Raw genomic sequence first — 23,170 nt, 5'->3', positions numbered from 1 at the left:
TTTTTTTTACAGTGACTCACAAAACACCTATACAAATTACAATGCAAGAATATTTTTCGCTGGATTGATTTTTTGATTTTTTAGCCCATATTATTCACATTATAAGTACATTCATTTATGTACATAGTTGATTTTGTTAGCATGGTAGCTAACATGGTCTGCATGTGCCTGCTAGCACACCCACAGCTGGTAATGTGTGGCTGTAGCTGTTAGCTGCCACAACCACTATTTACATTCCCCGTCTCTCAACTTCTTTCTGGACACAGGCACTGAGTTCAGGCTAAACCACAGGTGCAACATAAAGTGTAAAGCGACGTTGTTTCAGAAGCAGTGTAGTTTTCTACCAGATAACTTTATTTTGGGTATTGTTGCACTTTACATCATCACACAAAATTGAGAAAATATTACAGATGAGCAATCCCATTCCTCTAATTAAATTTTTTTTTTCCTTCTCCAGTGTCAATCAACTTTAAAGCTCCAAATGCAAAGTTTAAACAGTTTCATTATTCAAAGAACATAGTAGCAAACATAGAAAAATAGGTTATGTTGTCAATGTAAAGTCTGGACATTGTAAATTAGAAAAAACTATGAACTGAGCAGTTATTGGTTGAGGAGTCTCTCAGCTCTCTGATGGTGGGGGCGCGGCCCTGCGAACAGACTTGGCCAGGGCTTGTTGGATGACTGGGTACAGTTTATAGCATCCCTCGATGCAGGTCCGAACCCCGGCCGCCAGAGTCTCTTCAGTCATTTCTCCATCCGACTGCAGCCCAGAAATCTGGTTCAGGCTGGGGAGGAACGCAACAGTCAGATTGCCCTGGTTCTCGCTGCGGACTGAGCTGCAGCCGTTCTGCTCCGTGTAAGAAGGGTCGACCACGTAAGAGCCACCGTCCTGCCGGATGGAGCAACCGAGTACCAGGTCGTACATTTCGATCCCAGCATCCGCGAGAGCGAGGGAAGCGCACGTGACTGCGTGGGCCAGAACCGAACCGCTGTTCTCCAGGACCATCACGTTGACCTCGATCTGAGAGCGCGGGTATTTGTGGAGACACACCGCCGGCTGCAGACTCTCGTGCAGCATCAGCGAGAAGTCTTTGTCCTGGCTCCCCTGGATCCAGGAGCCCCTCTCCGGGCAGGAAAACGGAGCAAAGCGCATGTCAGTTGTCAATCTGGATCCACAGAAAAGGACAGAGTTTAGAGTTTTGTTATCTTGATAAACTTTTCCTACAGTAGAGACCAAAGGCAAAAATGTATGATTTGAAGTAATGATCTGGATGCTTGAGGGTGAACCCAGCTGAGCTCAGGTTAATGACATACAATTGAAAGTTATATTTAAAGGCACAATATAAAATTTTCTGCCACCAGGGGCCTCTCAATCGAAACAATAACATATAATAATAAATTTCATTTATAGAGCACTTTTCATTGGTAAAAGCAATCTCAAAACATAGGTAGCATGAGATTACAATCATTGGTGTAAGTGCAGTCAACTTCTATCGGTTAGGATTGCCTCCGTGTTAAACATTGAGGAGGTTATTTAAAAATATATAGTGTTTAAAATATATAGCTAGAGCAACCAAGTGGCTCAAAACTGGATTAAAGGACAATTTATGATGTCTTCTGGCAAACAACCATAACACTGACGTAGGCGCAAATTAGATGTGATGTCAATCACAGGCGACAAAATGAATCAGACCTTTATTTAAGATTACATTTAAAGGATTTAAAGGGAAAAAAATTAACTACATTTCTTCATTTTTATTAAGAAATGTGGTTAATTTTGATGTTTCATGTATTTACATTGCAGCCCCCCCCCCCCCCCCAACCACACGGTATATTATCACTGCAACACCTCAATCACACTAATCATAGGGGACTGGCCTTTAATCATTAATGGACATGCCTTATAAATATTTCAAATATTACGATAATTCTTAACACAGCTGTAACTTGATCTTGGTGATAACTGGCACCTGCTCACGTTTTTTGGTCTTAAAGCTCCAGTTGTTTATTTCGAAGTGACATATCGTATTCATATTATTAATCAATCAAATCAACACATAGATCAGTACAGACCTTCCACATTTCATGTCGGTCTCGTCCTTGCGCTCCGTCTCTTTGGGGCCGTACACGCAGCACATCAGCTTGGTGTCGCCGGCCTCGATGTACGCGGAGCCCTTGGCCTGGCTCACCAGCCCGCACCGGACGAACACGGCGCGGACGTCCACCTGGTCCCGCTGGCGACCGTCCGGCCTGGGCCCGCACGGCGGCGGGACAACCACCGCGGGCTTGCAAAGAAACAGAGACGGGCTCTGCGACACTTCTGGCCCGCGAACGCGTTTGTTGTCGGTCGGCATGGTGCGAGAACGAGACGAACGCAAAGTTCACCACAGCAGCGGCAGCCGCATGCAGTCCAGGTCCTGCACGGAATGTAGTCCCCTTGGAAACACAGCAAGCGGAGAATGTGGTTCCTTCCATCCAAACGTGGCACTGAAATAAAATTGCATCAGTCATAATAAATACATATACATTTCTCAAAACGTGCTTGGCTGCAATAATATTAAACCGTCATCGTTCATCTTATAAATCACAAAATATTACACCATTGGAGATTCGTATCGTGGTGACAAGGACCAGAACGTGAATAAATATACAAATTACTCAGACTACTAGAAATTGTAATCGATGTATTTTTTTTTTAAATTACGAATGTGTGCATAATTGATTTTTCTTCATGATGCAGAACATAAATCTCCACTGACACCAGAGTCTTTTTCATTGCATCAGCCAAAGCGCTGAATGGGATGTTGGGAACCGTAGTAGCTGTGGCGGGTTTGGCTGTGATTGACAGCGGGGCTTGTCCAATGGAGATGGACCTTTTCTGACGCAATGGTGTGCCGGACCAATCGGCGGCTGCCTTGGGCGTGTTCACCGGCTCTGCAGCGCTCCCTCCTTCTTCTTCTTCCTTGTGGCTCGAGCGGCGTGGGCTGAACGCTGTGTGTGTGTTTTGAGAGCAGTCAGCGGTTCATTGTGCGACTAAGGCGACTTGTGTGAGTATTTTCATTTATTTGGAAGTGGCTAAAAGTCGCCGTTTCGTTCACTGAAGCGGGGGGTTGTGTGTCAGGAGTGCGGCGCTGAGACGTCCGGACATGGCAGTGGTGGCCGGCTGGGCTAACTTTTAGCTAAGCTAACGTCAAGCTAGTGCCTCTGAACAGCTGATGATCCAATAACGACCAAAAAAATAATTTTAAAAGCACATAAATATTAATGATGATGTCGGACACGAGTGGTACTATTTCAGTTGTCATGTTGCCAATTCATGAAGTGATGTAAGTTAGCACTGGGAAAAGGAAAGTGACAAGTCTGACACTTGTCATTCACGCTAGTCTGGTTTTGTAGCCTCCACCTGCAGGTGGAATCAATTAAAATTCGCCATGTTTCTTGAAAACCAAGCACAGCACAGCTTCACTGACTAATCTGGATTTGGTTTGACTCTGTGGACCTGATCCATCATCCATCAGAGCTCCAAAAAAAAAAAAACCCCTCTTGTTTTGCATTTGCATCCCTACAATTACATAATCCTCCCCTCTTGTTGATCTGCTCTCACACCCCCTGATCCTGTGTTGTGGCCCACTGGTTGTCATTTTTCCATAGGCGGAAATACATTTCCATCCCTCCTTCACAACCCCTTGTCTCCACTTCCTCTGGTTGCCAACAGGGTGGTTTTAGTAGTCAGGATGGGGAACAGCAGCTGTTTACTGTCCCCGCTTGCCGGCTCCAGAGAGCTGAACGCAGCAGCTTGTGGGGTTTCCTTTGTCAGCTAGTTTACGAACGGATGGCCATTTGAATTCTGCTGCCTTTTAATAATTATAGGTAGCACAGGGTTCTTTGTGATAGTGCTTGGTGACGAGTCCAGAAATATGAAATGATTAAAAGCCTTCAGGGGCATTTCAGGGCTTTTTTTCCATTTATTGTATTTTCAATATGACTTGAATTGCAATCGAATCAGGTTTAAGTAGCTTTTCATCCAGGCTTGGGTCTCTGAGCAGAGCAGACACAGATACATACAAACCCATGGCACTTAAGAAAAATGGAAGAACCTCAGGAGAGGCAGATCAAAGACACTTTAATTTGATGTCAGAATTTCACTGAATAAACTATTGGAGGAGAAAAAATGAATTTGACTTCTGGCCAGTCAAAGAAAAACACAATATTTTTTTTCCTCCTAAACTTTTTCCAAATCAAATCAATGCAATATCCTTCGTATGTGTTATGGAGAGTTTCACTTTTTTTCTTCTTTTACATTTGTTACTTTCTCCACACAATACATTGCTGAATAAAGACTAGGTTACTTTGCATCTTAACATATCATATATTAAAATATAAGCGTGTGTTAAATTTTACGATAATATAAACAGGGAGCGGGAAAAAAGCAAGTCTTCACATTTGGGAACCAGGGTCCTGCAATGTTTGTCATTTTCTCTGATAAATGTATGACTTCAGTAATTTACCGATTATCACAACTGTTTTTCAATTCCATTTCTGTCTATTGACAAAGCCCATCAACTGCAAGTTAAGTTTTTTTTCTTCTCTTTTTCTTCCTTCACGACTGTTCACATGAGCTTCTCGAGGTTCCTCTTGGCGGCTGCTGAGTGTTAAACACTAAAACTTCATCTCACAAAACTTTAGCATTTGTGCACAACCCTGGCACCGACGGGGTGTCCTCGACGCATTCAAGGCTCAAGGCTGTAGTTTGTATGCATTTTTGATTTGCACAACGATGAGCACAAAGAACTTGAGAAAAGTCAAATTATCCGTAAGCCGGGTGATTTGCTGATGCAACACTGCAGTAACATGACATTGCCATGTTGTCAGTCAGAACACAAACTGACTGACAGTATGGTGGTTACAGCGCATTGCAGGACGAAAAAAAGCCTCACAGGCGTCGCAGGATTCCTGAGCTGCTGTCGGTTTATGTGAGGAGCCGAAGGCCAGTTTGTCTGGAGGGGAACGACAGAGTGGTACATCTCTGCTGCGACGGCCTGTTTGGACACGTATTACTCCTCACACGCTGACGTGACGATAGGTTAGGGGTCGGCATATGGTGCTGAAAAAGAATTGACGATTAGTCGACTGACAGGAAAGGATTTTGATTCATGGTCCAAATTATTTAAGATTTTTTTTCTTTCTTTTTCCTGTTTTGCACCTTTGTTAAATTCAATGTTCGTGCATTTTGGACAAAACACGACACAGGGAGATCTTAGGAAAATGCGTAGTTCAAACTGAATAATTGTTTTCAGCACTAATAAGAAGGATTATGATCATCTTTACGTGGTCTAGACAGTAGGGCTTTTATTTAATGTATACTTAATTAGACAGGGAAGGTCAAAATAAATCACTTCCACTAAATAAACGTCTGGAAACATAGAGAATGCTACAGATGCATGTTGGTGCCTAATTTGGAGAATTATTAAATAACCTGATAACCTGCATGACATTGATGCAAACATCGTATAAAGATTCAGTATTGCCTTTAAAATGTTCCTGCTAATTTATAGACAACATTGCCCACAATTCTCATTGACCTTGGGGATATTTTGTTGATCTTTAGACAAGCTCGTTACACTGGTTTGTAACTGGTGTCGTTGCCTTATGACAAATATCTTTTGCAGACGATGAGGGGGCCGGTGACTCAGCAACTCACTCTGCTCCATGTCCATGTTACTGTTGTTGCCAGAATCACACTGGGAAACTTCAACCAGATTTATCAACGTCGTCCACAATAACAGCTGTTGTTGGCTGCTCTCTGCCGATGTTACGCCATAACTTCCAAGTTGGCAGTAGCTCAGTCTGGTCAATACAATCAGACTGAGGTGCAGGCACAAGAAGAACTCAAACACACAATTTAGTTTAGGTTTCAACAGTTCAAACAGTCCCAACTTTTTTGACAATTTAATCAATTTAACAGCAAAAGCTTGTTTTCGTGAGACCAAATGCCTTTTCTTCCTCTGTTGCCCTATGTATTCTGGGAACTCAAGTTTTGTTCTCAAGCTGTTCTAGAAACGTACATAAATAAATCTTCATACTGTTAAACCATAGACTGTGTATAAAAGTAGTCGTGTTCACCGAGTCCTGAAAGTGAAGCCAATGTGGAAGTGCCTAGCTGCTACCATTGACGGCTGTGTGTCTAAACATTTTTCTTTTTTGTACTTTTGATCAGAGAGCTGATTCAGAATGGACTCCTCTTTGAGCGCCGCTCAGATCCGTGAGAAGTTCATCGACTTCTTCCGTCGCTATGAGCACCAGTACGTCCACTCGTCCGCCGTCGTCCCGCTGGACGACCCCACGCTGCTCTTCGCCAACGCCGGCATGAACCAGGTAACGTTAACCACGGGTCTCTCTCTCTCCACGTCTTTCCAAAAATATCTGTGCCTCTCTCCCTCCGGCCACCTTCCTTTACATACCCGCCCACTGATTTAAACAACAACTGATCCTTTTTGTTCCCCCGGTTCCCTTAGTTCAAACCCATCTTCCTCAACACCATCGACCCGTCCCACCCTATGGCGAGGCTGCATCGCGCCGCCAACACCCAGAAGTGTATCCGTGCAGGAGGAAAACACAATGACCTGGACGATGTGGGTAAAGATGTCTACCATCACACCTTCTTCGAGATGCTGGGCTCCTGGTCCTTTGGGGACTACTTCAAGGTAATTATCTTGTCATCCCTATCCAGCTTTATCTCTTTTTTATCAATTATAATCCAACTGATACTGGGTGACATTAATATTTGATGTGTAACTCACTGTTCAGTCAATGGAAATGGCCAACAACAAACTTTATACACATGCAAAGAAACTTTCTAAATTGTAGAATCATAAACGGTTACTTTAGATTCTGTGTGATTAACTTTTTTTGTCCACTCGTCTCATTCTGCGTCTCCTTGCCTTCCCCTGCAGCAACTGGCCTGTAAGATGGCCCTGGAGCTGCTGACCCAGGAGTTCGGCATCTCCATCGACCGACTGTACGTAACCTACTTCGGGGGCAGCGATGAAGCCGGTCTGGAGCCCGACCTGGAGTGCAAACAGATCTGGATCGACTTAGGGTGAGACTCGCTGGAAGAATGATATCAAAAACAGATTTTAAAAGGTCTTATCTGGGTTTTTTCGTGCACGAGCGCTGCACAACAGCCGCTGTATATCTTTCGCCTGTTTAAAGTAATTGCATAATGTTGTGCGATCAGTCCCGGGGGGAACTTCCCTCTGAGGCACCGTACTTCTTACAACAACAGCCTAGAAGATGATCTTCTTCTCCCCACTTCTTTTAATCTCAAATCATATCTCATCCTCACATGAAACGTTTTTCCCCTCGGCGTTTACAACAGTGCAGTGTTCTCGTGAACACGATAACTTAAGAACAATACGTAGTGGAACCAATCGCAATTAGATTTTTGGATCGCATAAATATCTTCTCTCTCTCTCTCCTTGTTGGCTTTGTTCCTCTCAGCATGGACGAGGCTCGCATCCTGCCCGGCAGCATGAAGGACAACTTCTGGGAGATGGGCGACACGGGTCCCTGCGGCCCCTGCAGCGAGATCCACTTCGACCGCATCGGCGGCAGAGACGCCTCCCACCTGGTGAACATGGACGACCCCAACGTCCTGGAGATCTGGAACCTGGTGTTCATCCAGTTCAACAGGTAACAGACTCACACACGGAGACATTGATGTGGACAGGACAGTGTATTTACCTCACTAATCAATAATCAGTGCAGACGTATAGGCCAGCAACTTTATTTTTAATGATATGTGGAATAAATGATGCGTTTTCAGAATAAACAAGGTTTATTTTTCAGTTTCACATTGTTTGGTTAAATAATTCCCATGACACCTCTTAGGTTTGTTACAGTTGTTCCAAAGTAAACATTCTTTTTAATGCAAATGCAAAATCTTTCTGGTTCATTGCGTTTGTTTACACGTCACGTCATTGTTTCGAGAACCTCTAAATCCTATACTGGGATTAAATGAGTGTAGTGTAGAAGCTTCAGCCTTTGGATAATCCCCACAGAGTCAAGTCCATATTGTATTAGAATCAAGTGTTTCTGCATTTGGCTTATCTGTCTGAGATTTACATTTATATTGAAGTCAGTAAAATATATTAAGGTTTGTGATTTAAAAGCCACCAGATGACAATGAAATTAACTTCTCAAAAATGCGACGGCACATACACTGAGATGTGCTGTATCAACAATATTTTAGTTACGAGTGCTTTTTTTTGTTCTCTGGCAGGATATGACCATTGAAAGAGCTCATTAAAAAAACAGACGCGTCTGCACTTTATTAATCTACACAGGAATAAGGAGCAGGACAAAACAAAAGTCTTATGATGGAAGAATAATATTTGGCGAGATAGTCACTGTATGGCTTCATATTTCCTTTTTTAAATCTTTTCCACCTACTGAAGACTTTTCTCATGATAAACAAATAAATTGACATAAATAAACACGCTCTTATTCAGACAGACACGGTCTGGCAGCTTTCAAACAATAATCCAAAACAAATGGACCACAACAACAATTTTAAATCTGTATCCTCTGAATAAGTTCCTGATTCAGTTTGTTAGTCGCCGTGAAACATTTCTCCAGTTGATTTCATTCTCCTAACAGTTTTATTGTTCAGATGTTTTTGTCCCCTGCATCTGAATTTGCTTGATCTCGAGGCTTTTAACTGTTTTGGTGGGTTAATTCAAGACGTTAAAATGATCACAAGCTGTCTGTGACAGCAGCACGTCTAAATATAAACCCAACCATCAATTAAAACCAGGTGCCGTTGGAATTCGGACACGCCTTCATCCTCTTTCTGTTTTGTACAATATGCAGAGCAGCCACTGAACAAAATGTACACACACCCTCTCTCCACACACTCCTGAGATACGTTTGTAAGATTGTTCACTTGATAACATTAGACCTATTTCACGTCAGAGGATTAAGGTGAAATACAAGTAAATTCTGCTGAAGTAATCCGATTACCTTGCCATGTAGACCACGAAAGAGAAGGTATGCGGAACGGATTAATTGCTTGTTTTTTTTAAATGAAACGTGGAACTAAATCACAAAACATTGGCAGAACAAATTCTCGCACGTGAACGCAGAGTAAATCACTCATTTACTCTTGTCATACGCTTATTTACGGATCGACGAATCCGGCGTCTCTAACTCGTTCTCCCCCCTCCGCCCCTTTCCTCAGAGAGTCCGAGACGGAGCTGAAGCTGCTGCCCAAGAAGAGCATCGACACCGGGATGGGTCTGGAGCGTCTGGTGTCTGTGCTGCAGAACAAAATGTCCAACTACGACACCGACCTCTTCATCCCGTACTTTGAAGCCATCGAGAAGGTACCGACATTGCCAAGACGTGTGTGAGGTCGCGTAAAGAAACACACTCCGCAGGCGAGGGTGTTTAGAGACCATCAGAATCCACCGGGAAGCCCTGATGATGTTCTTTATGAGTGATTCCTAAGCAGAATATGTTCAAAAAATATGTGAATAAATGATTTAGTTCAAATTAATATATCACAAATGTTTGTGTTCAGGACTAAAATAAACATTGAAGTAAGTTTAGAAATGTGTGAGGTTGATCTGAGAGTTTGAGATGAACACATCCTTAATTCTAACATCACCATTTCTTGTATGACAAAAAAATATAAATTGAAAATATTCAGTTTTTTCCACATTTGCTACATGAAGTTTTTTCGTTTTTTTTTTTTCAGGGAACTGGTGCTCGACCGTACACCGGTAAAGTAGGTGCCGAGGACGCCGACGGTATCGACATGGCTTACCGCGTGCTGGCCGACCACGCCCGCACCATCACCATCGCCCTATCGGACGGTGGTCGACCCGACAACACAGGAAGAGGGTGAGACGTGAAAAATGTCAGAATATAAATATGTACAGCCTCGAGCGCAGCATACAGAGTACATGCACAGTAGACGCTCACCTCAGAGTTCGTACAATATTGCAAAGCTTCATTCAGTTTCAGACGGCGTAGATATGAATGCAGGAGTTTGTTGTTAAGTTTTGATTATTGATCATAATCTTCTTTTGTTTCCATCATGTGCAGCTACGTGTTGAGGAGGATCCTGCGTCGCGCAGTCCGTTACTCCCACGAGAAGCTTGGAGCTCAGAAGGGCTTCTTCGCCTCCCTGGTGGACGTGGTGGTCACTTCCCTGGTGAGAGAGTCACCGTGCATTTAACACATTTCCTGTTTCAGTTCAGCTCCTCTTCCTCTCCAGCTCGTCATCGATCTCCCTATCACCTGCTTACGTACGCTTCCCTTCTTCCGTGCAGGGCGACGCTTTCCCGGAGCTGAAGAAAGACCCCGAGATGGTGAAGGACATTGTCAACGAGGAGGAGGAGCAGTTCCTCAAAACCCTCAGCAGGGGGCGCCGCATCCTCGACCGGAAGATCATGAGTCTGGGAGAAAGCAAGACCATCCCAGGTGAGACGCACTCAAAGACAAATGACATTTGTTTACAATTTTGTTTATTTTCTTCTTCCTTTCTCTGCCCTTCATATCTCCTCACCACCCACATCACTTCATCTTTTTAGGGTCTGTTCTCTGTCCTTCCCTTGTTTTCTCTCTTCTGATCCAATCAGAATGTTTTTGTTGACTTCGTCCTTCACTCATACTTCTGTCAGTCAAGAATCACCGTGTCTCAAATCTTTCTTATTCCGTCTTTAAAAATCCTCAGACTATGATCAGAATACAAATGACACACAAACAAAATGGATCCACATCAAGTATCCCCTTTGTAACGACCTCCAGGTATTGTTAGTGTTCACTGTATTGGATTTCGTTTAGCTCCAATTTTTTATTTTTTATTCTTTGTCCCAGAGGGCGGTGTCGTCGGCATCATTTGCTACACGTCTCTCCTGCATATCAAGCAGCGTCTTCTCTCTCTTTGTCCGTGTGCGTCCAGGTGACACAGCATGGCTGCTGTACGACACGTACGGCTTCCCCCTGGACCTGACCTCGCTCATCGCCGAGGAGAAGGGCATGGCCGTGGACCTGGCGTCCTTTGAGGAGGAGAAGAAGGCGGCACAGGTGAGGAGACTGGAGGGAAAAAACTTCTGATAGTCACTGACTCTGCTCTGCGAGGAAAACTCCACTGAGCAGTTGTTGTGCGTCGTCTCCCGTGGGAAACGGCGTTTTGCCTCACGTCAGCATTCTGCAGTATTGCACTGTAAGTCAGAAGCAGAAGCCCGTTTCCTCCTGCTGTTTAAATAAATCCTCATTTACTTTACGGACCCGTTCTAATCCCTCGGTGTTAGATTCAGCAGGAAGATTGATTTCTTCTCTGTAGCACTGCATCCTCACAGCCGCCGGGCCAACAAACCCTCACAGTTAACACACACCGAGCTCTTCATTAGGGAAACGGCATACGAATACTTGGTGGGGCCTCCCTCTGTTCTTGAAACAACCACAGGAGTTCTTTGTTGCACGAATTTCATAGGATTTCGGAAGCTGTGCCGTGAGATTCATGTCAGAGTCATTTAGCTTTAGAAGTTTGTACGTTTGCTTCCACCAAACTAACGATATGGTGCGTTGGGTTTGTGTTACGAGTGTGTGACAACACAGGTCTGTGTGTGTGTGTGTAGTTGAAGTCCCAGGGTAAAGGCGCAGGCGACCAGGACCACATCATGTTGGACATCTACGCCATCGACGAGCTGAGGAACAAGAAGACGCCCGCCACCGACGACGCCCCCAAATACAAATACACCTCGAACGAAAGCGGCAAATACGGTGAGCTTGCTTTTTTTTCCCGCTCGCAGGCTTTTAGTCCAAGTCTGTATTTTCACAACTGACCCCCCGCTCTTTTTTCCTGTTTTTTATTGCGCATTTAGCCTTTCAGCAGACCTCGGCCACCGTGCTGGCCCTGCGCCGCGACCGCGCCTTCTGCGACGAGGTGACCACGGGTCAACAGTGCGGCGTGCTGCTGGACCAGACGTCCTTCTACGCTGAGCAAGGCGGGCAGACGTTCGACGAGGGCTTCATGCTGCGGGAGGACGACAACACGGAGGACGTGAGTGCTACAGAAATGCTCTGTGGGTTGTAACGCACCCCACTGATGCTGTTTGAGAGTGTTTAGTAAAAAGAGGTTTCTGCCAAAGCTTGTGTTAACTGGCGAGATAAGATAATTACCCCGTTATCAGGATTATTATAATTTTTTCTTCTGCCAACCTCTCACATCGCTCGTCTCTTGTTTGCAGCGGATGGAGTTCACGGTGAAGAACACGCAGGTCCGAGGAGGTTACGTCCTGCACGTGGGGACAGTCTACGGGACGTTGAAGGTCGGAGACCGCGTCACTTTGCACGTAGACGAGGTGAGTCCGCGTTGTTCAGTGAAGTGGAATATCAAGTCTCACACATCTTTCAGGATCTGTCTCTTAAGCTCTGGGTCTTTCCACGCACTCTCTCCAGGCTCGTCGCAGGACCATCATGAGCAACCACACCGCCACACACATCTTGAACTTCGCCCTGCGCGGAGTCCTGGGGGAGGCAGACCAGAGGGGTTCCCTGGTCGCCCCCGACCGCCTGCGCTTCGACTTCACCGCCAAGGGCGCCCTCAGCACAGGGGAGGTCCGACGGACGGAGGAGATCGCCTGTGCCATGATCAGAGAGGCTAAGGTCAGTGTGGGAAAATATACGAAACTGAAGAATTGGAATGACGGCCCAGATATCAGTCCCCTAAATATGCCAGATTTTTTTTCATCAAGATCCATTTAATTTCATGTGGTCTGACCCTTTGTCCTGTGATCCATATCCATACACGCCCGCAGCCGGTGTACGCCATGGACACCCCCCTCGCAGAGGCCAAGGCGATTCAAGGTCTGCGCGCCGTGTTCGACGAGACCTACCCCGACCCCGTGCGAGTCGTGTCCATCGGCTGCCCCGTCCAGGACCTGCTGGACGACCCCAGCAGCACCGCCGGCTCCCTCACCTCCATCGAGTTCTGTGGTGGAACGTGAGTATATATTTCTTATTGTTCACTGGTGAGTGGGGATACAAACCAGCGCCCGTCGCAGAGCACATACAGTTCTGACCGGAGGAATGAGAGTTGTCACCGCGTATTTTCAATGTCTGTGTGAAGCCAGACCTCCCCAGTGGTGAAGAAGTGTTTAAAAAAAAAACGGTGGAAGCCATTAATTGTTTTTTTCCTGCTCTTTTTTTACGGCGGAACAATTTTTTCTCCTGCGCAGACGAGGGCCCGGACCGTTTTAGCGGAGTAGAGCTCAGTCCAGCGATTAGACCTGCTCCGCTGACTTTTTCAGTGTCTGCTCCTCGCGGCTGTAAAATTCACCTGGAGGCTTCTCATTTCATTAGATTACTGCAGGAGGATGAACAAAGCTGTGTTCAGTGTGTTAAAGAGTTGAAAACGACCATGTGTGTGTATAGAAGCAAGTCTCACCATCACCACCACCTGATTCTGCTGAGTTCTTTAGAAAACCGTTGTTGTGCTTCCTTTAATGTGCAGCCACTTCAAACAATCCTGTTTTCTGCTGCTGTTGTTTTGTAATGTTTCCTCTTCCTACTCCTCCTCCGGTTGTCGCCACTCGATTTCCTTTTTTCACCCGCCTCCCACACTACTTCACGAAAAAGCCATTTGCTAATGTACCGTTGGTCTCTGCTTATCCAAAGCCATCTGCAGAACTCGGGCCATGCCGCGCCATTTGTCATCGTCTCGGAAGAGGCCATCGCTAAGGGCATCCGCCGCATCGTTGCCGTGACGGGAACAGAGGCCCAGAAGGTCAACACACACACACACACGCGCACACACACACACACACACACACACACACACACACACACACACACACACCATCCACGCATTATGTTCATATACACACACATCCACCCACACTTTAAGAAAGTTGTTTTGTTGAGGTGCGTTAACACGCCTGATTAAATGTAAAACGTGTCACCGACTGAGGGACAACGTGTCTTAGTTTGGTCCCTGGCGAGAAAAAAAAATCTTCCTAGTGATGAATTTTTAATCACGCTTTGTTTTTGACTCGTGTTGAACTTCTACCGTTTGCATTTTTTTCTCCTCTCCTCCAGACCGGAGGGCAAAATGAATCTTTACTATTTTTAGATGACAATTGCTGTTTGATCCTTCTCTTCATCTTGTTTTAGCCTCCTCTGTCTCATTCCCACATGTCCTTGTCTTTTCTCTCCCGGCAGTTGTTCTTTTTCTTTTTTCTTTTTGCTCTTTCCCCACATCTCGCTTACACGTAGTGGTGGGCGGTATCTCCACCTTTTTTGCCTTTGACCCAATTTTCGGAAAATTGTTACTCACCACAAAATCCGTATTAAAAAAATGTTATTCCGTACATTTGTAGTGTTTTGTGGTTTATATCATTTATGATGAATTTCTTTGTTTTGATAAATTTAATTTAAAAAAAGATAATCCGCGACCCACAATATATATCCTGTATCCGTTTTAATTAAAATATATCGCAATATTATTCATGGGCCATATCGTCCAGCCCCACTGACACGTCTGCGTCTCTCGTTCCTCAGGCCCAGAGGAAAGCCGACGCCCTGCTACAGTCGCTGTCTGCACTGGGCGACAAGGTGAAGCAGCAGACGGCCCCGAACAAGGACGTACAGAAGGAGGTCGCAGACATGACGGAGGTAAAAACCCTCGGTTTAATGTGACTTGAGAAGAAAGAGAGAAGCACTCTGCCGCGGCGTCACGTCTGTCCTCTCTCTGCAGTCGATAGGCACGGCAGTGATCTCCCAGTGGCAGAAGGACGAGATGAGGGAAACCCTGAAGGGCCTGAAGAAGACCATGGACGACTTGGATCGCAACCACAAGGCCGACATCCAGAAGAGAGTCCTGGAGAAGACCAAGGAGCTGATCGACAGCAGCCCCAACCAGCAGCTGCTCGTCATGGACATGGAGACCGGCGCCTCAGCCAAGGTGGGACGTCGGGGACAGGGATTGTTTTGTTTTTTTTAATCCAGCAAAATTTAAAATGTGCTTGACCTTGTGAAAGACGACACCTAACACAGACACGGAGTAAATCTATAATTCAAACCCTTTAAGACTCCATCAGCATCCTGTACGGAAAACAAATGAAAAGTGCAAACATGATTCAAATTCACTTTGTGTCTCGCCGTCTCATAACATATCTTGCCGTGTTGTTGCCATGGGAACCAAACGAGCTCAGTGGTCCATTAGTTCCGACCTTGAGACATCAATAGTGCTGATTAGGAAACTTTGTTTTTCTTTCTGCCCTCATTGTTTTCTACTCTTTCCCTCCTCTTCCTTCCTCGCAGGCTCTGAATGAGTCGCTCAAGCTGCTGAAGTCTCACTCCCCTCAGACCGCCGCCATGCTCTTCACCGTCGACCCCGACGCCGGCAAGATCACCTGCCTGTGTCAAGTCCCACAGGTAACTCGCGCCCCCACCTGCTCGCTCGTTCAGTCACAAGCTGCTGAAACCATCTCCAGTATTAATCCACATCGTTATTAACACACTTGAACAGTCACGTGCACTGGGCATGTGCGGTCGTCGGGTCGCGACCAACCAGGAAGCAAAGGCGAGGGACTGTGTCATCGTGTCTAACCGTCCAGACCACAACGCATCCCCAGAGTTTTCAAACAAAAACAGGGAGGGGCAGCGTTTCCAAACTTCTGTTTTCGCTGCTCGAAAAAAATTTTGGGTGGACGGCGGGCGTCACCGTAGCAACGGGGACGCGTTTTAAAATGAAAAAAATAGTAATGTGGATGTGGCCTAAGACATATACTGCCAAGTTTCCTGAACTTTTTTGGAGGGGCTGTATGTGAGAACGCAAATATTGCTCGCGACATTGCGTCACGGATGTTCTGGAACTCTTCCCGCTGTTGCAAACTTGTCTGACTCGGAAAATCTCTCTGCTGCAACATCCGGAAAATATCCAGACACAATTTTCCCTGCCATTTTTAATGCAATGGTTGTTTGACCAAATGCTTCCCATCTCTCCTCACCAGGACGTGGCCACCCGCGGCCTGAAGGCCAACGAGTGGGTCCAGGAGTTGTGTCCCCTGATGGACGGCAAAGGAGGCGGCAAGGACATGTCGGCCCAGGCCACGGGCCGGAACACGCAGTGTCTGCAGAAGGCGCTGGAGATGGCCAACGAGTTCGCACGGCTCAAACTGGGAGAAAACTAAAGAGGAGAGAAGTCCTGAGTCTTAACCGAGTTAGAAATTGTCAAACATCCTTCCCCCCTTCTCCCTCCCTCCCTTCCCTCCGTCCTTCTCTCCTCGTCTCTTCTCCTTTTGGCTCATAAAAGATTTAGGAAAACAAACACAACTCCCGGGTGTCTCACTCCGGCCAAAATTGACTTATGACCACTGACACTCAGCTATAGCGACAACTGAGCTACTCATATATTTATAGAGAGAATCACTGCTGACAAGTAAACCTCATCTCGGCTTGAATATATATATATACTGTATATATAAGCAGATCCTCTCATGCACTTGAGTGGTCGGGAGATGGAGAATGATTTGAGAAATACATTTTTAAAGCGCGTGTCCATGTCCATCATTGCATGTTTTGTGCACAGGGGAAGAGATTATGATTTTTGCCTCCTGCAGTTACTGTACAGCTCAGACGAAGCAACAAACAACTGTTTCCACCTCAGGCGTCTGTTCATCCTCCCCGTTTGTGTTTCATCTCAGCGTCGCCCTCATCATGTAGAAACAATCCTTCTAAGCTTGTTTGGGGCTTTTTTAAAACTTCCTCCACCACTAAAGCTCAGCCAACGACAGAGAAGTCTGCCCAGCACTTACATGGTTAACGTACGGTTTACATCCGTCCATCCGGTGCGAGTTTCTCTCCTGCGATTGGTTGAACTTGAGTCGTAAAAAACGCAGTAGCTGTATCATAGTCTTGCTTTTCAAATAACAGGTTTAATTTAGTAAAATGCATTAACTGTATAAAAACGATCAGGAACGTGTCCAATAATGTTTAACTTGACATTTACTATTGATTCCATGCAGATTGTTGTTGAAAAAAATTCCTGTTTTCACCGTCGCTGTTCCATCTCAGAGAAATGTCACATTATGGGAATGGAATAAATACAACTGGTACATTTCATGTCTTGTTTTTTTTTTTCCTCAAATCGGTGATGTTTGTTGTGATTTTTAAGAAAATCTGGGAGACGTATCAGCTCAGACCAGATCTCCATCTTGTCAGTTGCACCGCGAGGTTGGACTGAGATCAGATGTTGATTTGGAGATATGAATAAAATATAAGAACCATGTTGTTTTGACAGCGTAGCTTTGGTGTCGACCTTAATGATTGATAGATAGATGATGTACTTTATCGATCCCAAACTGGTGTTAGAGCAGCAGCAGGTATCAGACCCACAACACACATCACAAAACTATACTGTAAGAACAGCACGAGAGGAAATATTTGAGAAAGAAGAATTATTATTACCACCTCATGACGAAACACCAGTGCCAACTTGTGAAGTTACTTTTATTATTTCATAACCAAACTACTCCAGTATAGCTCCGTGAAAATCAAACCCTTCATTCCACAAACGTCAGACCGTTGACCCTCATGTATCATGAAGCTTTAATTTACAGTATGTATAAGATACAAAGAGTCTCATTCACATATCTCACACACACGTTTTACGACGTAGTAAATCCACCACCTGTGCTGCTCCGGGTTCCAAAAGGTCGTCCGAGTGAAGGATACAGGACCGGACGATGACAGATTCAGACGGCAGGTAAAACCACCGACATGGGACGATTCCACCCAAACGAGAAGCATACTCTCTTCGAATTCCTTGGGTTTCATTTTTCCCAGCTCTTGTAAACTTTCTGTTCTCTGAGCAGCTTCTTAACTGACTCGTGAGTCCGGCCTTCTGTCCTCGTGATGGTTGAAGACTTGGTTTGCACAATGGCCGACAGAGGAGACGACGTGTCCCTGTGCAGTGGCGTTTCAAAGGACTTTGGGGGCCCCAGGGGAAAAAAAGGGGACCTAAGGGGCCCCTAAATCGAACTGGGGGCCTTGTTAGAGGTTTTCTGATCATAGTGTCTTATCTCCTATAGCCATAGACTTTAAAGGGGTTCTCACAGAATTATCATTGGACTGTCGTAATCAGCCGTTATATCTAACGACAATATATATTTAAAGATTACAGCTCCCCAATAGTGATGCCATATCATTGTGGCCGCCCCCTGGTGGCTGGCTGCAGTATAGGTCATAAAAGATCAAAGTACACTGTAAATATATATATATATATATATATATATATATATATATATATATATATACCCAAAGATGATTTCTGTCATTTCATATCACTGTGTTTATTTTTTTATAATATGTTTTGTTATAATTAGTTATTTGATGCTGTAAAAAACAAGGTGGAAAAACCCCGCGATCGACAGCTGAGGCTGACTCGCGATTGGTCGAGGCCGTTTTTTGGGGCAGCAAACAAGACGTATGAAGAGATTTCAGATTCCATACACACATTTCTCCCTCTGACATAGTAAGATATCATTTGTTTCCTCGCTGAACAGGTGCGGACACGGTTTGATTACCCCATAAAAGTAGTGAAATGAGTTTAATATGACTCTTTTATTCCAGGAAACCGGAAACGATGGTATCTACTGTAATGCGGCCGTTTGCAATCTGCCGCTATGCGAAAGCTCTAAAACATTTTTTATTTTTTTTTAGGCGATCGGTACTCGGGTGATTTTTCTGCTGACATCTGCGCCACATGTTCACATTTCACCTGAGGAAACCTGCTGCTGCCTTGACAATCAGGGTACATGTTTGTCCCCAGCATGCTCTCGACCTGTGAATCAACCCTTGCGAGAGGGGAAAAGGAAATCTGTGTATCGGGGTCAGCGGCGGGAGAAAAGACCTACTTCGGGTTGTGAATGCGACAGAGAACTCCAAATATCTGTGTCACGTGGAGGTGAAAAAAGAAACTCTCCCCGGTCTAATTTAGGCTGAGCACAGCGGAGAGGGATCGCCCTGACAACCCCCTCTCATCTGCTCGCCATGTTCTGCTCTACGGCTGTGAGGCATCGAGGAAGCTGATAACCTGTTCGGGGTCGACTATCAACACTTCTCCACCGACCGCAGGCGGCGAAATATGGTGAGAATGTGTTGCTCTGCTGCCACTGGAGCCCACGCTGTCGGCAAAACAGTGTCCACATTCCTTTTGAAGCATGGAAGGAGCATCCTGGGGGAAAAAACATACAGGTAGCGGCGGCGAACCGTCGACCACCTTCAGAGGCTCCGTCGTCGTCGTCCTCCTCCTCCTCATCTGTTGTTCTCCTTTATCCAAAAAACAGATATGCAAAAGGACACAGGACACGTTTTGTGCAATCTGACCCGCTGAATGACGTTGCCCCTGCACACTGATGTCTAGAAGAGGAAAGCAACCCCACTATGTATGTGTGTGTGTGTGTGTGCATGTGTGTGTGTGTGTGTGTGTGCGAGCGACTATGAAATTCAGAGCACATCCTCTCCTCCAGCAGTCTTTAAAAAAAACCAATACCAGTGTACAAAGCAGTAAGAATTGAAGAGCGAGGCGAGAGAGGCGCCTGTGGCCCGAAGCAGAAGGCAGAGTGTGTGTGTGTGTGTGTGTGTGTGTGTGTGTGTGTGTCTCGTCTTGTCTGTGTGTCAGCTCAGAAAGGCACAGCTCTCAGCCAGAAAAAAAGTGTGTACGCGCGGGTCTGTGTGCGCGTGTCTCTGTGTGTGTGTGTGTGTGTGTGTGTGTGTGTGTGTGTGTGTGTGTGTGTATGTGTGTGTGTGCGCGCGTGTCGAAAGAAATGCAAAAGGTAGCAAAGTGATGTCCAGCCGCAGCAGGACAAGGCACGAAAGCATGAATGATAGGTGTGTGTGTGTGTGTGTGTGTGTGTGTGTGTGTGTGTGTGTGTGAGTGTGTGTGTGACAAACATCATGTCCATCATCAGTCGCGCTCGACTCTTAAAAAAAATGAGCCCAGCTCCAAAAAATAAAAAATCTGTTATGTGCAAAGTAGAATAGAAAAACACAGAGCAGAAACGGTCCCACACGAGAGTCACACGTGGGTTTTTACACAACACCCTAAAACAAAGAAAAGAAAGATAAGTGTGACGGGGCAGTGTGACGCCCCCCGGACCCCTCGTGCACAAAGTGTGTGTGTGGCTAAACAACGTGTGGACAGTAAGACGTCATGTAAAACATCCTCAATGTCACGTGGTTCCATCCATTATCAGCTGCAACGGTCGGCACGCACAGTTCCTACACAGCCTCCGCTTTCCTTAATCTGACCGTCCTCCCCCCACAATGATTTATTTTTGGTTACACATCATGAGTCACCAGAGCGATAAACAGTAGACTCTTTGTGAGGATATAAATATTGTCAGTAGTGTATGAGACGGCTGTAAGCGTCGTAATTGTCTCACAGTTTTAAAGCATCCGTTTCTTTTTGCACTGATAACAATTGAATCGGGGGGGGGAAATGTGATGTCACATATTCCCATGCATCCTGAACGGTACTACAGTAGCTGAGGATGGTTTTTTTTCCCCTCCCAAACTTAAAGAGTTTCTGTTTAGATTCAATGTTATAACCGAAAAACACACCGTGTGTTTCCATGACGTCCTGACAAAACGTGACGAATGCATTGACTATTTTTTTTTCTTTTTTTGGAACATTTTATATCCCACACCGTTTCCATCCACGTTGGCGTTCGTCGTCTTCTCTGCCCGTGTTGGCGTGTCGCTGCGTTTCCACCGGTCATTGGCGTTAAACCACGTTTTTCTTGTCCATGAGGTTTCCCGTGCGCGTGCACACAGGGGACCCGCAGGTTAAAAGCCTGCTAGTCACCAAGAACTCCACATGGCGCCTTTCATTTTTGATTGTTGCATTGTTTTAAATATTCAATAGCATATGAATTCAGTTTTTTAAGTAAACTGAAACTCTGATCTGGTCTAATATCACTCGAAGCAGCCACAGCAAAAGCACGATGAGTCATTAATACTGATGAAAAATCAAACTATGTTTAGTGTAAAGGGACAAATATTAGCAACTGAACCCTTGAAAACCAGACTGACAGGACCTGCACAGGAAGCCTGAGGGCTCTTCTCTTGATAGACGAGTCTCTGTCACGACCGCGTTTGGATGGATTTGGTTTCAGCTCAAACCAAACACTGAAACACCAAACGTCTCTTTTTCCCCCTCAGTCTATTTCTTTAGTATAAATCCTGCCAAAGTGTAAACTCAACACAAAACGGTACAAAACTAACAAATGAAATCTGCAGTCTGCAGGAGGATGGGCCATCATCATCATCATCATCATCGTCATCATCATCGTCATCGTCATCATCATCGTCATCATCCTCGTGGAAAATCTGAACCTGAAGATGAGGTCTAAGGCGTCTGGTTGGCCACACCCCCCCTCCCGCTCCCTCCAGACATGGCTGACGTTTTTCAATTGGCCGAGCGGGGACCGGGGGCCGGGGGGCCGGGGGCCCGTGGGCCGGTGGTTAATGAAGCTGCGCACAAGTTAAATGGTTCCAAGATCCGGTGGTGGAGTCTCGATCTGGGGCGTAACGACTTCACCGGGACACGGGAGCCAGTGACCTTTGTCAAAGAACCAAAGTGGTGAACCCCAGAACAGTGTTGGTGAAGCAGCGGTGTGGATAAACAACCGTGAAGAAAAAGCTTTTGTTATTTCATTTTCATCCTATAAAACGAACGACGTGTTCCTCGCGCTCCGTCAGACGGGGATGTTCGTGGCCCAGCTCTCCGGTCCGCGGTCCTCCTCCTCTCCCGAATTAGACCCCTCGCAGACCACATGGGGATTAAACGCCGGTCCAAAAAAGAAAAAAAGACAGCGTGCCTCCGTCCAAAACATGAAAAACCCAGGGGGGGGGGGGGGGGGGGGGGGCTTCTGGCCTCATTAGGAGTCTCAAACCCACCAACCACACTCTCCCGCAACGAAGAGCTGGATGCGAGTTAAAAAAAAGAAAAGAACGTGGCCGGGGCCCCGTGGTTGCCGTGGCAATGGAGAATCAGGCTGGAGAAGCCAGCTTCTGGTCAGAGTAGTCGAGAGGCGAAGGTTTCTGCTGCAAGGTGTGGAAGCCTTTCCTTGAGGCTGGTCTGGACCCTCCGGGGGGGGCGCCGCCGCCCCCTCACAGCGGTCAGCTGTCATCGCGCTATCAGCCGTTTAGCAGCGCGTCAGAGTCGAGTCTTTGCGCGACAACAGTGGCAAGAGATGATTTTCATCTCGCAACACCATTTGAAGAGGACGCGTTCGTTCTCGCGTGACGGCGAATCAAAAGAGTGACGGAGCTGCAAAGGTTCAGGCCCGGTGCCCTCGGGCACGATGATGTCTGAGAGCGAACCACAGTTTGTGTGCACAGTCTCAAACTGGTCTTTTGTCTGTTTGTCAATATCCACAGGTTGGAAGAAGAAGAAGAAGAAGAAGAAGAAGAAGAAGAAGAAGAAGAAGAACTGTAAGTCAGCGGTCAGACACCACGTGGCCTTGAGTCCCTTCGGATGCTCACGGTGCTGTCGAGGTGGAAGTTTCCAGTATGTTGCATACTGTGTTTTATTAATACATCATCGTCCACCTTGAGCCGACCACTTCACAGTCACAGTCTAAGTGATCAGAACTACCCCCCCCCCCCCCTCTACACACCACGTTCTCCGATCAGAGCCAAGACTGGTGAGCTACTTCCCCAAGTATGAGGCGAAGACGAAAGGGTTAACTCCTTGACCATTTCCTCTTCACCCTCTGTTTGCATGTGGTCTAATTCAACTGGGAACCAGAAGCGGAAGGAGGTTAGTGGGCGTGTCTAACACAGTCTAAGCAGCCTCTGAAGTGTCTGTTGCCAAACCCTGAAGCGTGAGTGCGGGAGTTATTTCCCAGGGAAGACGGTGATCTTTCCGGCCTTGGCCAGCTGCTGGATGATCTGGGCTTCGTAGTCGGCGTCGTGCACGCCGGTCTTCCTGAACTCTCCCGAGTAGCGGTTCTGCTCCCAGTAGTGGTGCCAGTTGCCCCGGCTGTCCGCCCCGAAACCGAACACGTTCACCTGCGGCGGGTCGACAAAGGTGAGCGTAAGGATAGACAAGAGGAATATATACGAAAGCAGGCAGAGTGGCGGCGTGGTGCGG

General features: G+C 46.1%; 3 protein-coding genes across 4 annotated transcripts in view; 1 reads left to right on the top strand and 2 right to left on the bottom strand.

Annotated features, from left to right (window-relative positions):
* Positions 1–333: 333 nt before the first annotated feature.
* On the bottom strand, positions 334–2,767 carry exosc6 (exosome component 6). Of its 2 annotated transcripts, XM_035642152.1 has the most exons (3): positions 2,601–2,767; positions 2,074–2,487; positions 334–1,166 (listed from the first exon to the last, which is right to left on the bottom strand). In XM_035642152.1, the coding sequence occupies exons 2-3, from the start codon at positions 2,352–2,354 to the stop codon at positions 620–622; spliced, it is 828 nt and encodes a 275-aa protein (XP_035498045.1). In that variant the 5' UTR covers positions 2,355–2,487; positions 2,601–2,767; the 3' UTR covers positions 334–619. The 2 variants fall into 2 exon arrangements, with proteins under 2 accessions (XP_035498045.1, XP_035498044.1); XM_035642151.1 differs by having other exon boundaries at positions 2,074–2,767.
* Positions 2,768–2,893: 126 nt separating this feature from the next.
* aars1 (alanyl-tRNA synthetase 1) lies at positions 2,894–17,133 on the top strand. The gene is made up of 20 exons (XM_035642134.2): positions 2,894–3,047; positions 6,218–6,375; positions 6,516–6,704; positions 6,954–7,099; positions 7,501–7,692; positions 9,239–9,383; positions 9,758–9,903; positions 10,108–10,216; positions 10,335–10,485; positions 10,967–11,091; positions 11,646–11,790; positions 11,892–12,070; positions 12,258–12,371; positions 12,469–12,675; positions 12,828–13,012; positions 13,687–13,795; positions 14,569–14,682; positions 14,765–14,971; positions 15,331–15,444; positions 16,023–17,133. The coding sequence occupies exons 2-20, from the start codon at positions 6,232–6,234 to the stop codon at positions 16,200–16,202; spliced, it is 2,901 nt and encodes a 966-aa protein (XP_035498027.1). The 5' UTR covers positions 2,894–3,047; positions 6,218–6,231; the 3' UTR covers positions 16,203–17,133.
* Positions 17,134–17,502: 369 nt separating this feature from the next.
* Positions 17,503–23,170, bottom strand: part of st3gal2 (ST3 beta-galactoside alpha-2,3-sialyltransferase 2) — a 40,953-nt gene continuing 35,285 nt past the window's right edge. The window contains exon 8 of the mRNA XM_035642693.2: positions 17,503–23,088. Within this exon, the coding sequence (XP_035498586.2) occupies positions 22,915–23,088 (174 nt within the window). The 3' untranslated portion in view covers positions 17,503–22,914. The remainder of the gene's footprint in view (positions 23,089–23,170) is intronic.

The sequence above is a fragment of the Scophthalmus maximus genome, chromosome 7 (genome assembly GCF_022379125.1).
Source record: "Scophthalmus maximus strain ysfricsl-2021 chromosome 7, ASM2237912v1, whole genome shotgun sequence".
NCBI lineage: Eukaryota > Metazoa > Chordata > Actinopteri > Pleuronectiformes > Scophthalmidae > Scophthalmus > Scophthalmus maximus.
This window is presented reverse-complemented; position numbering and strand designations above follow the sequence as displayed.

Excerpts from the sequence above, each read along its gene's own strand:
- exosc6 (XM_035642151.1), bottom strand. The coding sequence starts at position 2,354 with ATGCCGACCGACAACAAACGCGTTCGCGGGCCAGAAGTGTCGCAGAGC. Across the intron at positions 1,167-2,073 it reads ACCGACATGAAATGTGGAAG|ATTGACAACTGACATGCGCT; the intron begins GTCTGTACTGAT and ends CTGTGGATCCAG.
- aars1 (XM_035642134.2), top strand. The coding sequence starts at position 6,232 with ATGGACTCCTCTTTGAGCGCCGCTCAGATCCGTGAGAAGTTCATCGAC. Across the intron at positions 6,376-6,515 it reads CCAACGCCGGCATGAACCAG|TTCAAACCCATCTTCCTCAA; the intron begins GTAACGTTAACC and ends CGGTTCCCTTAG. Across the intron at positions 12,372-12,468 it reads TCACTTTGCACGTAGACGAG|GCTCGTCGCAGGACCATCAT; the intron begins GTGAGTCCGCGT and ends CACTCTCTCCAG.